The sequence below is a fragment of the Cupressus sempervirens genome, chromosome 2 (genome assembly GCF_028749045.1).
Source record: "Cupressus sempervirens isolate cs-2001-9-10 chromosome 2, ASM2874904v1, whole genome shotgun sequence".
NCBI classification, from domain to species: Eukaryota; Viridiplantae; Streptophyta; class Pinopsida; order Cupressales; family Cupressaceae; genus Cupressus; species Cupressus sempervirens.
Window position 1 is genome coordinate 492027399 of NC_143119.1, and position 13911 is coordinate 492041309.

General features: G+C 29.6%; 1 protein-coding gene across 1 annotated transcript; it reads left to right on the plus strand.

The window, feature by feature from the left end:
* The first annotated feature begins 10801 nt into the window (after window positions 1-10801).
* Window positions 10802-12215, plus strand: LOC149573159 (transcription factor MYB1-like). Its single transcript, XM_089812118.1, has 3 exons — window positions 10802-11016; window positions 11129-11258; window positions 11658-12215. The coding sequence occupies exons 1-3, from the start codon at window positions 10866-10868 to the stop codon at window positions 12043-12045; spliced, it is 669 nt and encodes a 222-aa protein (XP_089668244.1). The 5' UTR covers window positions 10802-10865; the 3' UTR covers window positions 12046-12215.
* The last annotated feature ends 1696 nt before the right edge of the window (window positions 12216-13911 follow it).

Genomic DNA, 13911 nt, shown 5'->3' on the forward strand with positions numbered 1-13911 from the left:
CAAGGTAATTTTTCTATTTGGATCACATCTCATTTCTTGAATAATAGATAATATAATTGCATAAATAGTAAGAAAAGTTCTGAGTACCTTGCTTACAACTATTTTGTCATCAATGTCTCCTCTGGATGCTTTGATTGCACTCACACTTGCTTTGATTATTTCTACATATTTTGAAATGTTTTCATCTTCTCTCATTTTCATCTAATCAAGTTGACCTTTAATACTTTCTTCTTTGGCTCTTCTTATATTGTCATCTCCTCCATAAATGTCTTTTAGTTTGGTTCGCATTTCATGAGCTATTTTACAATCTTTTACTTCATAAAATTCATCATAACTAAGAGCATATGCAATATCAATCATCATAATGTTATGATTATTCTTTTCAACAATGTCTTCAACTGATAATGTTCCAGTGGGAGTCATGTATTTAGCATCAAGATACTTACAACTTGAATCATTGATAGTTGCCAAATGTAATCTCATGAGTCCTTACCATCCTACAAAATTGTCTATGTTCAACTTGGGAATCTCTCTTCTGTAAGACATCATGATCTTTAGCTTAGGTCCTTGAAACCTTCTCTACAAGCACCAAAATATTTGATACCAATTGTTGAAAATATAAGAGGAGTAACTAAGAGGGGAAGAGTGAATCAGTTACTACAAAAATAAATCCCAAATCCCTTAGATGTCAATACAAAATAAAACTCTGAAAACTAAGTTTTGTTGATGCTTGGCAAACAAAGAAATTTTGTAACTCGATAAATGTTGAAATTGCTCAGTGAACACTTTACATGCAAATCTTAAGATGTTATTTGTTATTACTTTAACTTAATATTAGTTGTGAGCACATGAAATAAATAGCATGAACACATATGACACCAAGATTTAATGTGGAAACCAAATTTGAGAAAAACCACCACTTGTAACTAGTTACTATTTTTCACTCTTCTAAAGTGAGCCCTATTTGGAGCCAACCCTATTAAAGGTTACAAAACACACTATTAGGCGTGACCCTATTAGAGGCTTTAATCACCCTATTAGAAGTGTCCTTGTTAGAGGTCTTTAGAAAATTTGATAGAATTGCCACCTTGTTAGAGGATTTACAAATAGTTGCTAAGACAACTTTGTTGAAGAGATTTAGATCACTATTACAATGGTTAGAGAGTAACAATGACATGACCTAATTTGGATGCAATTGAATTGTTGATTATAGATCTTAGTTATGGATTGTATACTTGATTTTTCCTGATTGAATATATCTTTTTAGCTTCTCAAGAACATTCTTTTTATCCTTTTGATTTGCTTCCTTTCAGCATCATTAGATCTTCAAAAATCTTCCATGCATTCACATACTTCACAATTTCACACACTTTATATCCCTCAACTTGACCATTTATTTATATCTTTATTTTTGTCAATTTGGCTCAAATATAACTTAGAATAACTAATATTCATCTTCTCAGTTAGCTAGAACCATCAGATAAATCAATTGAACTCAATATGTCAAAACAAGAAAATCCTTCATTGGCCGACCCTTCTTGGTAGACACTAACTCAAAAATGGTTTTCTTGTGTTAACCAAGTGAACTTGGTTAACACTACATACTTGCATAGATCCTTTGGTAACCAAGTGAGCTCGGTTAGCACTGGTTTTATCCAACATTTCCTTCATTAACCGAGTGAGCTCAGTTAACACTCAACTTCCACAGACTTTCCTTTGGTGCTCGAGTGAACTTGGTAGACATTGTCTCCTAATCTAGGCAAACTCTAGAATGCTCGGTAGCCACAAAAAACTGTATTCAATGCCCAAGTGAGCTTGACATACATTGACTAATAATGATATGACATTTTGTGTAACATCAAAAATAATACACAAGTAAACAATTATTCCAACAAGTTGTATCATAGCCTCTTGTTTTTAGTATGTTTAGTTTGCTCTTTTTAAGGTTCTAAGGCTTTATTTATTTTGAGCTTCTCTTCTCTTGTTTCTATGATATTTTGTACAAGGTTTCGATTCCTTTAAAATCCACTTATACATAATCAAAACATAGTCTGAGATCAAAGATAAATAAGTTTATTTTCATATAGTTTTGTGGCGGGAACTAGACCCCTAATTTTTAGTGTTTTTCAAAAACTATAAAATTATTTATAAAAAATAGGAAAACATATCAATTCTTATTCCAAATAATTATTAAAAATTATGATCCTAAACTTCATCTATTTCTACATATTTCATTAGTTTACTTTGTTTTCAATTTCTAAGTAATAATACCAATTTTATGTCATTGAAGTTGAACATTTATACTTTTGTTAGCCTTTTCTTTTACAAAAGGGTTACACATGTTTTTTATTTTACCCATAGAATTTATCTAATCTACCTACATACATCATACAAATACTTTATTACACTTTATTACTTGATGAACTTCATACATAGTCAAAGTATTCACATATTTGCTTTCTTCTTGAGAGCAAACTAGCCAACTCAAGAATATCTATTATAAAGTCTCCGAAAGTCAACCTCAATCTACCCTAGAGGGTTGAGATAAAGGTACACCCACCTAGGTCCACAGATCTTGAATTTTGGAGGTTGAATTTTTAAACTTATCATTCTCTGAAGTTGGCCAAGATTGTGTTGAGATTCCTAGAATCAAGTAGGCAAGGTTCATATGAATTCAACCAATAGTTTTGAGAACAAACAAATCCATGGGTATGATGCCGCATAGTACCTCATCAGTGTAGCTTCCAATCTTAAACTTCACCGAGCACTATTCAATTACCATAACCTTGTGGTCATCCTACACCTAAGAAATCTAGCATAGATGTATCTCTCTCTCTCTCTCTCTCTCTCTCTCTCTCTCTCTCTCTCTCTCTCTCTCTCTCTCTCTCTCTCTCTCTATCTATCTATCTATCTAATTTTGTGATTGACACCAAATCTTTAGTGCTTCCACTATCAATAATAGTATCACAACAATTATATTAATGCAAAACAAAATCTTTCATTGATCTAACTCCTATTCATTCATCAAGGTTCTCTTGACAATGAGGGTTTCTCCCCTCTCAACATATTCTAAGTGTCAAGACTGGGCTTCCTCCTCTTCATGTGCATCTCTTTCATGACCATCGTCTCTCCTATATGTCCTTCCTTGGCATTGGGGTTATTCATAGGATCAATGCCCTTCTTCAACATAATAGAAATAAGTTCCATTAAAACCTCCTCTTTAAAGTCCTTTCCCTCTTCCTCTTCCTCTGTAATCCTTTTTACTCTTATCAAATGAAATTTATTTATTTTTCTCCCTTTTATCCTAACTTCTTCTTGCCTTACCATTCCTTTTCTAACCTTCATTATGACCTCCATGAGACTACCTGCATGAGATTGCCTGCTAGATCTTCCACCATGACCTCATCCACCTTACTTTCTTTCAAAATTCTTGTTCAAATTTTCTTCCACTCTTAAGGAAATTTTTTATGGCTCTTCAATACTAGTCATCCTAACCATACTCAACTCCTCCTAAATACTTGATGCAAGGGCATCCTAGGAGTAAGGGCATTCTTCCATCATCGAAATTTATTTTTTTTCTATATTTTAAATTAGTGTTGTCTCAGCATAGAGTTTTTATTTTTGGATACTATTTTCAGTAAGTTGGTCATATGAGCTCGTAATATTCTAATTTCATAGGTGAAGATTCATCTTAGATATATTGGCTTGTCAATTGAGTTCCATTGTCATAACATATGTATTGATGAAAATAATGAGCTCAATTTTGAAGGCCTTAAAATCTCTAAAATAAGGTCAAACCTTGTCTAATGGATGCTTGAATAATAAATCATTGTAGAGAATTAGTTGTCATTTCTTAAAAGGGGCTATAATAGCCAATCAAGTCAATGGTTTGAAAGTTATCGTTTCTAAAAGTTGTGTTACATGAAAATTCCTTAAAATATAATTTTTCATTATTTTGATTCAATGTTGTGTAATGAAATAATATAATTTTAGGGTTAGTCAGTCTCAAGGGTTAGAGATAAATGTCTAGAACCTTCTCAAGTGGTGGAAAACTACCTATATAAGGAAGGCATGTAGGGATGTCTAAGAAAGTTCTAGGTGGTGGTTGGTAACTTTTTCTTTCAAGATATTGTAATAAAACTCCCATGTAGCATTGCATATTGTATTTCTAAAATTAGTAATTCCATACTTTTAGAGATAATAATAAGCCCACCTTTCATTCTTGCACAGTATTGTTTCTTCTATATTTCTATTGTGTGTTTTTGGCATTGAGGGGTTACCCTTCATCAATTCTTTCCCTCAATCCATCAAGGTAATGAAATTTTTTATCCTTGTGAGCTTCTGCATGGCCTATTCTTATAAGGACGCAATAGCACTCTTCTGAATACTCCTAAATAGATCTTGTCATTTTCTCCAAGCCTTGTATTCTCTTTAGCATATCAAGCGAATAATCAACAATAATCAATTGTTTCTACAATTTATCCATCATTCAATCACACCTTGTGATTTTATCTTCTCATCTTCTTTTCACACTTAATTAATGTCCTACAACCAAATTTTTCCATGTGCCCTTTTAGTTTCACCTTCAGAAACTTAACCCTCTCAAGATCTTTAATTTCTTCATACTCAAAATATTCTTCTAGATCATTGATCCAATTGATCAACTCCTTCAAGTTAAGATTCCCCAAAAAATGTGAGAACTTCAATCTTGGGTCTTTTTCAATCCTAGAAAAGTATCATAAAATCCTATCCTCCTCAAGATCCCTAGCCACTTATGCTCCTTCCTACTTAACATACCATTTTTCTCTAAATTCATCATCACTTTCATCTCTTACCACAATATCCATCCTCTATGAATCACCTCTTGCTTTCTTTCACTTGTATTTGGAGGGTTCTAAATCCCTCTTCTATCACACCTTTGACTCGTCTGCCACAATTCCTTTATGTAGGCATTTTCACACTTATTGCTCAAACCCATAACTATGATCTTGGTGCAAACTACCTCAGAAACAATTTTTGGTCTATACATGACTTAGGAACTCTTTCTCTAATACCACTTGATGAGGCATGCTTCCCTTAATAAAAAAACTAGATAATATAAATAAAGAAATAACAAGAAGTTACGAGAACGAAAAGTTGGCTTTTTATATTATCTCCAAAGAATGGAATACAAATTTAAGAGATAGAACATATAAAAGCCACATAGGAACTTTCCTCACAATATTCAATAAGTTAGAGTCACCCCCAACATCCCAGAATTGTCCTTGACAAATTTATGTGCCTTCTTTATATAGCCAACTTTCCACCACTCAAGAAGGTTCTAGAAATTTAGTCCTAAATCCTAAGGCAAACAAACTATGAGTTACTATTATTTTTCATATTATATTATATTAGAATAGGCCCCAATAACTTTCAGAACTTGATTTTTTTTTTTTTGAAGAAATTCCATTTTTGCCCATTTCAGGTTGTGTGACTTTCGTAGACTATAATTGATTGTTAGTTTCTCTAATTGACTATAATGTCCTCATTCAAAAAAATGCCACAACCTAATCTACAATTTTTGGCTTGTGCAAACTCCAACCAACCTAGGTTTGACCCTTGTTCAGTATCTCAAAAGCCTTCAAAATTGAGTTCAAAGTTTTTATACCCTATTACCAATACTAATTTTTTTAATTACTTCACAAATAGACTTGATATTGTAATGAAACTATGCTAGCTGGCTAGTATATCAAAAAAGAACATTCATTAATGAGATTAGAACATTTTGACCTCAAACAACCTACTTACCATCAATAGTAAGCCTCAAGAATTAGTAACTCCACACTGAGATAGCCCTTATTGAAAGACAAACCAAAAATATTTTTGGATGATGCAAGATTGCCCTTACACCTAGGATGCTCATGCATCAACCATAGAATTTTTACTAAGTGACATGTATCATGTTGATCACAAAACTTAAACTTTGAAGCAAAGTGCCTTATTGAAAATGGGCCCACGAGCATATGACGTTAGTGCATTAAAAACAATGAAGGTAACGGGGTTGATCTATGTAGATGGAATCCACATTAGTTCGCAAGCATAAAGTTAGTTGAAACGATGATGTTAAATTCTTATTTACCCAAAGTTCAAACCTAGAGACTTGTTTTTTAATAGAACATAGATTAAGCATAAAATATAGAGGAAATTTCTAACAAATAGATCATAGTTAAAAAAATAATTTAAAGCTTTCTTTAATTGACAAAAAATATATAATTACTTTGTTTTAAATTGTCTTTAACATGTTCCTAATGAGACTACCAAGAATTATGTCATTTTAAGTGCATGACTTCGACATCAAAATAATAGACTAGGTTGAAATCATGCATTAGATAGATTTAGAGAATGAATATCTCTTAATCCTTAACTCTTTATCTAAAAAATGCACTTCTTCTTATATATAAATTAAGTAACTTTATAGATACAAGACCTCCATAAGAAAACAACTTATTTAATTTCATTCTCATAATTAAATTAACTACATTAACTAAACCTGGATAAAGTTGATTTCGTGTATCACAAAACATTTTTTATTAAATTGAATATTAGTAATGTAGGAGGTTGCTCTCCATCTTTTTCGTTCCTATAGTTTAATTTTTTGAAGTCTTGATTTCAATTTTTTTTCATGTTCCGAAAAAAAAAATCATACAAATGACTTCTAATCAACGACAAATGGGGAAGAATAAAATGTTACATTAAATCTGTACATAGTAAACATTGAGAACAACAATTATCTGCCAAATTATTATAAATATATATGTATATTTTTAAAAGTGCCATTTTAAATTAAAAGCTGTCGGTTACCAAAAAGAGAGATGAGACGTTAAACAGTCTTCCCGAATTGTTAAGTCTTGATTGAAAAGCAAACAACTCAACTCATTCAAATAGGCATGAGAAATATAATAATAATTTAAAATATTATTCCCATATAAACGTTTAGAAGGAGAAGCATGTGATCACAATTTCTTTAACTTGCACACAAGCTTTTTATCATCTTAATTCATATATGCATAGTGAAAATTAGTATATTCACTATGCACATAATGATACATGGAAAAATGTAATGTGATGTTCGAGTTTCTTTTTAAGTTTTGTTTATTTATATTTTAATATTTTTATAATTGTAGTCAAATTTTATATATTTATACTATTATACATTTTCTTTACATATTTATTTGTTATAATTAAATTTATGTATTTCCATTCTTTTTTATTTTTCATTTGAATAAAATATTTATTGTATTGTAGGATATGCTTGTGATCATAAGGTAATCTTATAGTTGTAAATGTGATATTTTTCTTAAATAATTTAAAAATCAAAATCAACCAATTTTTCATTTATTTTCCAATCTTGATTAGATGAAGTTAATATTTGGTACAATTAAATGATAAGCACTAGTATTTTTAGACACTAGAAACACTCATTCTAATAATTAGACAATCAACTTTTCAATAAGCAACTATTTGTCATAGTTCAATAAAAAGAACAATAAACCTTCACACTTACGTTATTTCTTCTTGTTTTCATTATCAATAAATATCTCAAGTCCCTCAATATTTCCTCAAAAATATAATCTAAACATTTTTATATCATTTATTTTAATTGTACAAAGCTCCATTATAAGACAAGTTCAAATGCATAATACTGGTTAATAAGTTGAGACCTTTTTCAAATTTGAGATTTTCATGTAAAACAACAAAGATCTAACATTGGGCTCAAGAAACTTCATTGGTAGATGAACATTATTTCTAAATGATCATCAATTCAACACTCGTTCTTATATCATCAAGTACATGCATTTTCTCTTTTTTGTTTTCCCTAAAATAACATTTTTTTATCAATTCGTTGATCTTTTATTGTAACTATTCAAAAGGTTTTTTTTGTGTTTCTTATTCAATTGAATTTAAATAATTATCAAAGTTCTACATTAAGGAAAAGTATTTTCGCTCTATATTATGGTGAGTGTCATTGATCGTATACAACTCAACTTTCTTTCTAGATTTCACATTATATTATTGTCAACTTTCTTTCTAGATTTCACAATTTATTAAGGTCTTCAAATTTGTATGTTTATCTACTGCACTTTATTTTTAGTGTTTACTTACTTTACATCCTTAAAGAGTCATTGATGTGTCTTTTCTTTGTGGGCATTTTATGCTTTAACGCTATTTTTTAATACTCACTTTCAGTTAATTCATTAAAGTTTTATTTTTCAAATATACTTACCATTCATGCTTTTAAATTCTTAATGTTTAAGTATATAGTTAAGAATCCTCCTTCTCACATTCATTTTTTGAAGAAGTTCACATTTAAAGATAATATGACTACCCACTTCAATAATAATTATACCAATAATGACGAAATTTTTAGATTAATTTTGTTTAGTAAGATAATTATGACTATGATACAATTATGGACAAACAAAAGTTGTTACTTATAAGTCAAATTTTGTTAGAAGTGTTGCACACCACGATTAATTAAGTCATTAATATGCTAACATTTTGTAAGAAATTTGTTAATTACCATGAACTTTTTTCAAGATCTTGGTTCATCGATGATTATTTTTAATAGTTAACATAACCCTTCATCTTCTTTTATTATGTCTTCATAGATATCATTACTATTAACCCTAGTCTTACCTTCACTACTTTCATTAATTCTACCTCATTTTCTTTTAGCTTTCCAAAAGGCTAAAAGTCATATTTTTCATTCATAAAAATACTCATTCCTTTGACCATTCCATAAAACTACTAACTTCACACCAACACCAAACCCATTTCATCTATCTCTTCATACAAAAGCATACGAAACACTTCTTAAAACTAGCAATTTTAATTAATTTTTCCTTAACGTCAACAATTTTTCCTTAATGTCAACAATTTTTTCTTACTAATTGTTCATTCACATTACACTATATATTAATACTCTTAATATTACTATTTTTCTTTCCATAGACATGAATATATTTGTGAAAAGAAAGAAGCTAAATAAATATATTAAAGTTTAATCCAAAATCTCCAATTCAAGTTATGTTCTTTGATGATCATGTTAGTACTAGGTGTACTTGCTAATGACTATGTTAATTTAGTTGTAGTCCTTAACCTAAAAAATTATATAATGTGTACTGATAATGACAAAAAACATGTTTTAGAATTAATTGATTTGAGTTACAAGATTAAATTTTCATAAAACTTCTCTATAATTTATATAAATGCTAACTTATTTGAAGATTCTCAATCTTGAATTGTTAGTATCAAATATTTGAAGGTATACGTAACCATTGTCGTAGTTTTTTCTTAAGTTATAAGTTTCAAAAGGTTAATATTTTTGAAAGGTTGTTAATATGAAGAAAAAGACAAATCATGTTGCTATTGCTTCTTTTTTTTTCTTTAATAAATTAGAATAATGTCCTTCATCACTCAATATAATCCATAATCTATGAATTATGTGCATCAAACTTTGTTGAGTAAATTTACACTCACTCCCATCTATTTATTTGATACCATTAAATCACTTATTAGACTACATATATATATATATATATATATATATATATATATATATATATATATATATATATATAAATAATCTAATGTGGTCAAATAGACCCATTATCTATTGTACCTTGAGACAACTAAATATACGTTCAGATAAATTTGATGATATGTGTTAATACTTGAAAATATTTAATTAATTCATTTTAAGAATAAGGCATTCATGTCATACTCATAGAAACATGTAATCTTGAAAGCAATCAATAATGACATATTTCAATTTGGTGTACTAGAGTAACTGATATTCATACTTAACCTATTACTTTTTGTCAATGATTTTATTGAGAGAAGTTGACATATGAGAGTTTTCTACCTTGTGATGAAATATTACATATCACAATATTTCTAAATACTACCAAATTCTTAAACATTTGAAAAGAGTATACCAAACATCTTTTTATGAATTAAAATTATAATATATAATTCAAAAGATTAGGTATGTAAATATAATTTTGTTCTATATATGCAAATTTATTCTTTAATACAATATAACTATACAATAAAGTTCACCAAAAAAAAAAAAAAAATCATATAAAGATTCAAACAAATCATAAATATTCCATCCACTATCAAACCAATTACACCTAACCTCTTATCTTAGGAAATAAAATAGTATATTTATCCTACTATTTTTATCCAACCTAAACTCCCTAATATTCGGCCACCCTTAAACATCACACACTAAGAAAGAAATTAAGCTTGGAAAAAATATGTCAACTTTGACTATTTAGCAATTTTGGTCTAGAAATGAAGCTTAATGTGTGATGTTTAAGCTGTCAGCTATTACTCATTCAATTACATAACGAAGGAAACTTATTTCACGTACAATTTCTCTAGTTTTAATAGCAAAATTCCCTCATATTCGTCATGTAAGGCTGCTGACACTTCGTTACTGGAAAGAGAAGAAACGTGCTAGACCATGCACCTTTTTCCATGAGTAGCCATCAACTTGGAAAGCTATGGAAGAGTGACGTACCCCATTTTGGAAAAAAGGCTATGCCCACATGGATCTCCATTAATTCAAAAACACACATCGTATGTTGTGGAGCTACTATTGGTTCTCATAGCCATTTATATACTCTCTTTTTCGCTGTCAAATTATCATATTATTGTTTTTCCCAACTGCTACGTGTGACCTTCCACCAACTCAGTAACGTGCATAAATCAACAGGAATGAATCAAATCAACCAATATTTTTAAGTCACTTCGTTCTTCTTGGATTGCCATAGATTTGTTGTCCTGCCTATTATAAAGTCCCACTCTTTGTTGGGTAGATGGAAAAAGGTAAGATGGGGGAAAACCCTAGGGTTTCTAAGCATGAACTCAACATGAGGAGGAGTTGGAATGCAGAGGAAGACAAGATATTGTCTGACTATATTCGAACTTATGGAAATGCTGGATGGAGATCTCTTCCTCAAAAAGCAGGTATATCAGAACTGTTATTATATGATTTCACTTACATGCAAATTAATGGTATAAGATCTCAAATGAATGTGTTTTGTGTTTTGTGTTTGTGTTTGGTTTTTGCATGTTTTAGGTCTGAATCGGTGTGGGAAGAGCTGCAGATTAAGATGGCTCAATTATCTGAGGCCCGACACTAAACGTGGTAACATTTCTCCTGACGAGGAAGAACTCATTGTTAGAATGCATCGCCTCCTTGGCAATCGGTAAGCATAAATGTTTCCCAAAAGAAACCAACAAATCTATTTGCTAAGAAGAGAAATTCATAAACCCATCTGCTAGAAAAAGGAAACTAATAAATCTATCTATGAAATATATTTAGAGCAAACAATAAACCCAATTTTTAGAAAAGGGAAATTGATAAACTCATCTGTTAGAAAAAAGAAGTCAATAAATCCATCTCTAATGGAAATGATCAGTGTAAGAGAAATTGATAGACCCATCTGCTCAAAATATCAGATGAAAGAAAATCCATCACTAGAAAAACCGTAGTGAAAAAAAATTGATAAAAAATTCATTGCAAAAAAATTAAAAACCCATCTTTTCTAGAAAATGTTGGATTGCATGGTAAAAGAAATTGGTTTGTTGTCTAAAAATGTATGCAGATGGTCACTTATCGCTGGTCGGTTGCCGGGAAGAACAGACAATGAAATAAAGAACTATTGGAATACTCGTTTGAGCAAAAGGTTTGCAAAGGGAAGATGTACTGGTTTTTCAGTCACAAAAGAAGAAAGCGTTCCAAGGGAAGATGGAGCTGCTGGACCCTGTGAAATGAGATCAATGGGTGGAGAGAGAAAATCATTGGATGGTCATTTACAAATTCAGGCTGAGGGTGGATCTCAAGACTCATTGGAATCCATAACATCAGCTTTAGTTGGCATTCCATATACTCTTGATTGCAATCTCTTTTCAATGTCTTGTACTGATTTTTCCATGGGTGATCTGCTCCCACTTATACCTTTAGATTTACTATATGCTAATTTCATCCTATAATCTAATAACTCCATGCTTTTGTCGCTTCATTAGAATCAAATAATTTGAGATAAATCTATGTTTAAAATAGAGACAATACTAAATTTGGTTTCCCATTGTTTTGTCAACCATGTCAATATACTTGAAATGTATTTTTTCAAAATAATTTTCTATTACTCATCTTTTTATAATTGTTTATTAAAATAATGTGGGCATCTTTTGTGCTATTTTAGATATTGTATTGATGTTGATAGAAAAGTGATCTTAATCAAATGGTTTAATATAATTTAGTAATGTAATTAAAATATATTTAATGTCTTTAATTATTTAATTATTTAGAAAATATAGAATGAAAAGTTCAATATAATTGTAAATCAATGATATTTAAATAAAATGTTTACAATGATATTTAAATAAAATGTTTTATGATAAATAGAATGACGATAAATGAATAAAATAAATACAGTTAAGTTAATTTTATACATGATTTATGTTCATATAAGTTTATCACATGATTTATTTATCAATTTATTATATAATGTGATAGAAATTAATAGTTCCAAAAACTCTACAACTTAAATGGAAATTTAATCTTGATATCAAATGTGATAAATGTACGTGAAAACAAAGATCTACTACCTATCAGAAACACATAGCACCACAATTGTTTTTCATGAAAACTTTGTTAGGATAAACACCACATTATAGATGAACCCACAAGATATGCTATGTTAAAAGGTATACTATATTAGAAGTATTACAATGGAATGCATGTGTGTTTGGGCACATCGTCTAGAGATCATTGCTTGAATACTAAAAGTCTTACTACCTAGGGAAGGCCCATTACCTTAAGAAAATGATGGACTACAACCCACAAGTTGTGAATTGTACAATAGCATATTCAACATGCTTGGATAGGTTGTATTGAAGTACAATTATAACTTTTTTTTTCATGCCAAATTTCTATCTTTATTCACACATCTCTCCTATTCACTCATAGATATATGAATAATACATCTATTGATACAATTTTCTGACATTAGAAATATCAAAAAAGTTAATTTCACTCTTACCACCTAATTGAAAAATTGCTACCATGATAAGTATGATATTAAATGTGAACCAATCAGTGTCATCCAAGACATAACACAAGCTAAAATCATGTGCCTTAAACATGATAAACCCCAAGAATTATTCGTCAATCATTCACAACATGTTACAATCATCATGTTGGCCAAAAACATGAAGAAAGTTGACTTGCCAACTAAAATAATCAATTGTGAGCACTTCCAGTACAATAGAAGAGTGATCTGAAAATATCCACAAGCATCGTGAATTGCAACAAGGACATCCACATCAACTCAAATAATTAGAATCATCAAAATCATTATATCCAACCTCAAGAGTGGATAAAGTTACAAACTTGTGTCATACTTTAGGACAATTTATCAATACAAATGAATTTGATTATTTTTAATCAAACAATTATTTTGGCCAAACATATGGTCTAGCTAAATTCATTATAGCTAAGTTAGATATGTGCCTAAAATTTTGTGATTGAAAAATATTTATTAAATGAAAATTTTATACCAATTTAGGTCCAATTATTAGAAGAAAAAATTAGAAAAAAATATTTTTATTTTTATTGAAAATAGTCATCAACAGATAAATATAAGTTTGATTAACTTGTCATAAAAAAAATAGTAACAAAATTTGAAAATTTGAAAAAGTGCAATAGAGGAAATCTAACCTATTTAAAGACAATATATTTCATTTCTATTTTGAATGAATAGTTAAGAAAAATGATGGTGGGAAGTGGTGAGAGATATATTTTAGTACATGTACAGAAATTTTTTTATATTTAAATATATCATTACAAAAATAGTG

Excerpts from the sequence above, each read along its gene's own strand:
- LOC149573159 (XM_089812118.1), top strand. The coding sequence starts at position 10,866 with ATGGAAAAAGGTAAGATGGGGGAAAACCCTAGGGTTTCTAAGCATGAA. Across the intron at positions 11,017-11,128 it reads ATCTCTTCCTCAAAAAGCAG|GTCTGAATCGGTGTGGGAAG; the intron begins GTATATCAGAAC and ends TGCATGTTTTAG. Across the intron at positions 11,259-11,657 it reads CATCGCCTCCTTGGCAATCG|ATGGTCACTTATCGCTGGTC; the intron begins GTAAGCATAAAT and ends AAATGTATGCAG.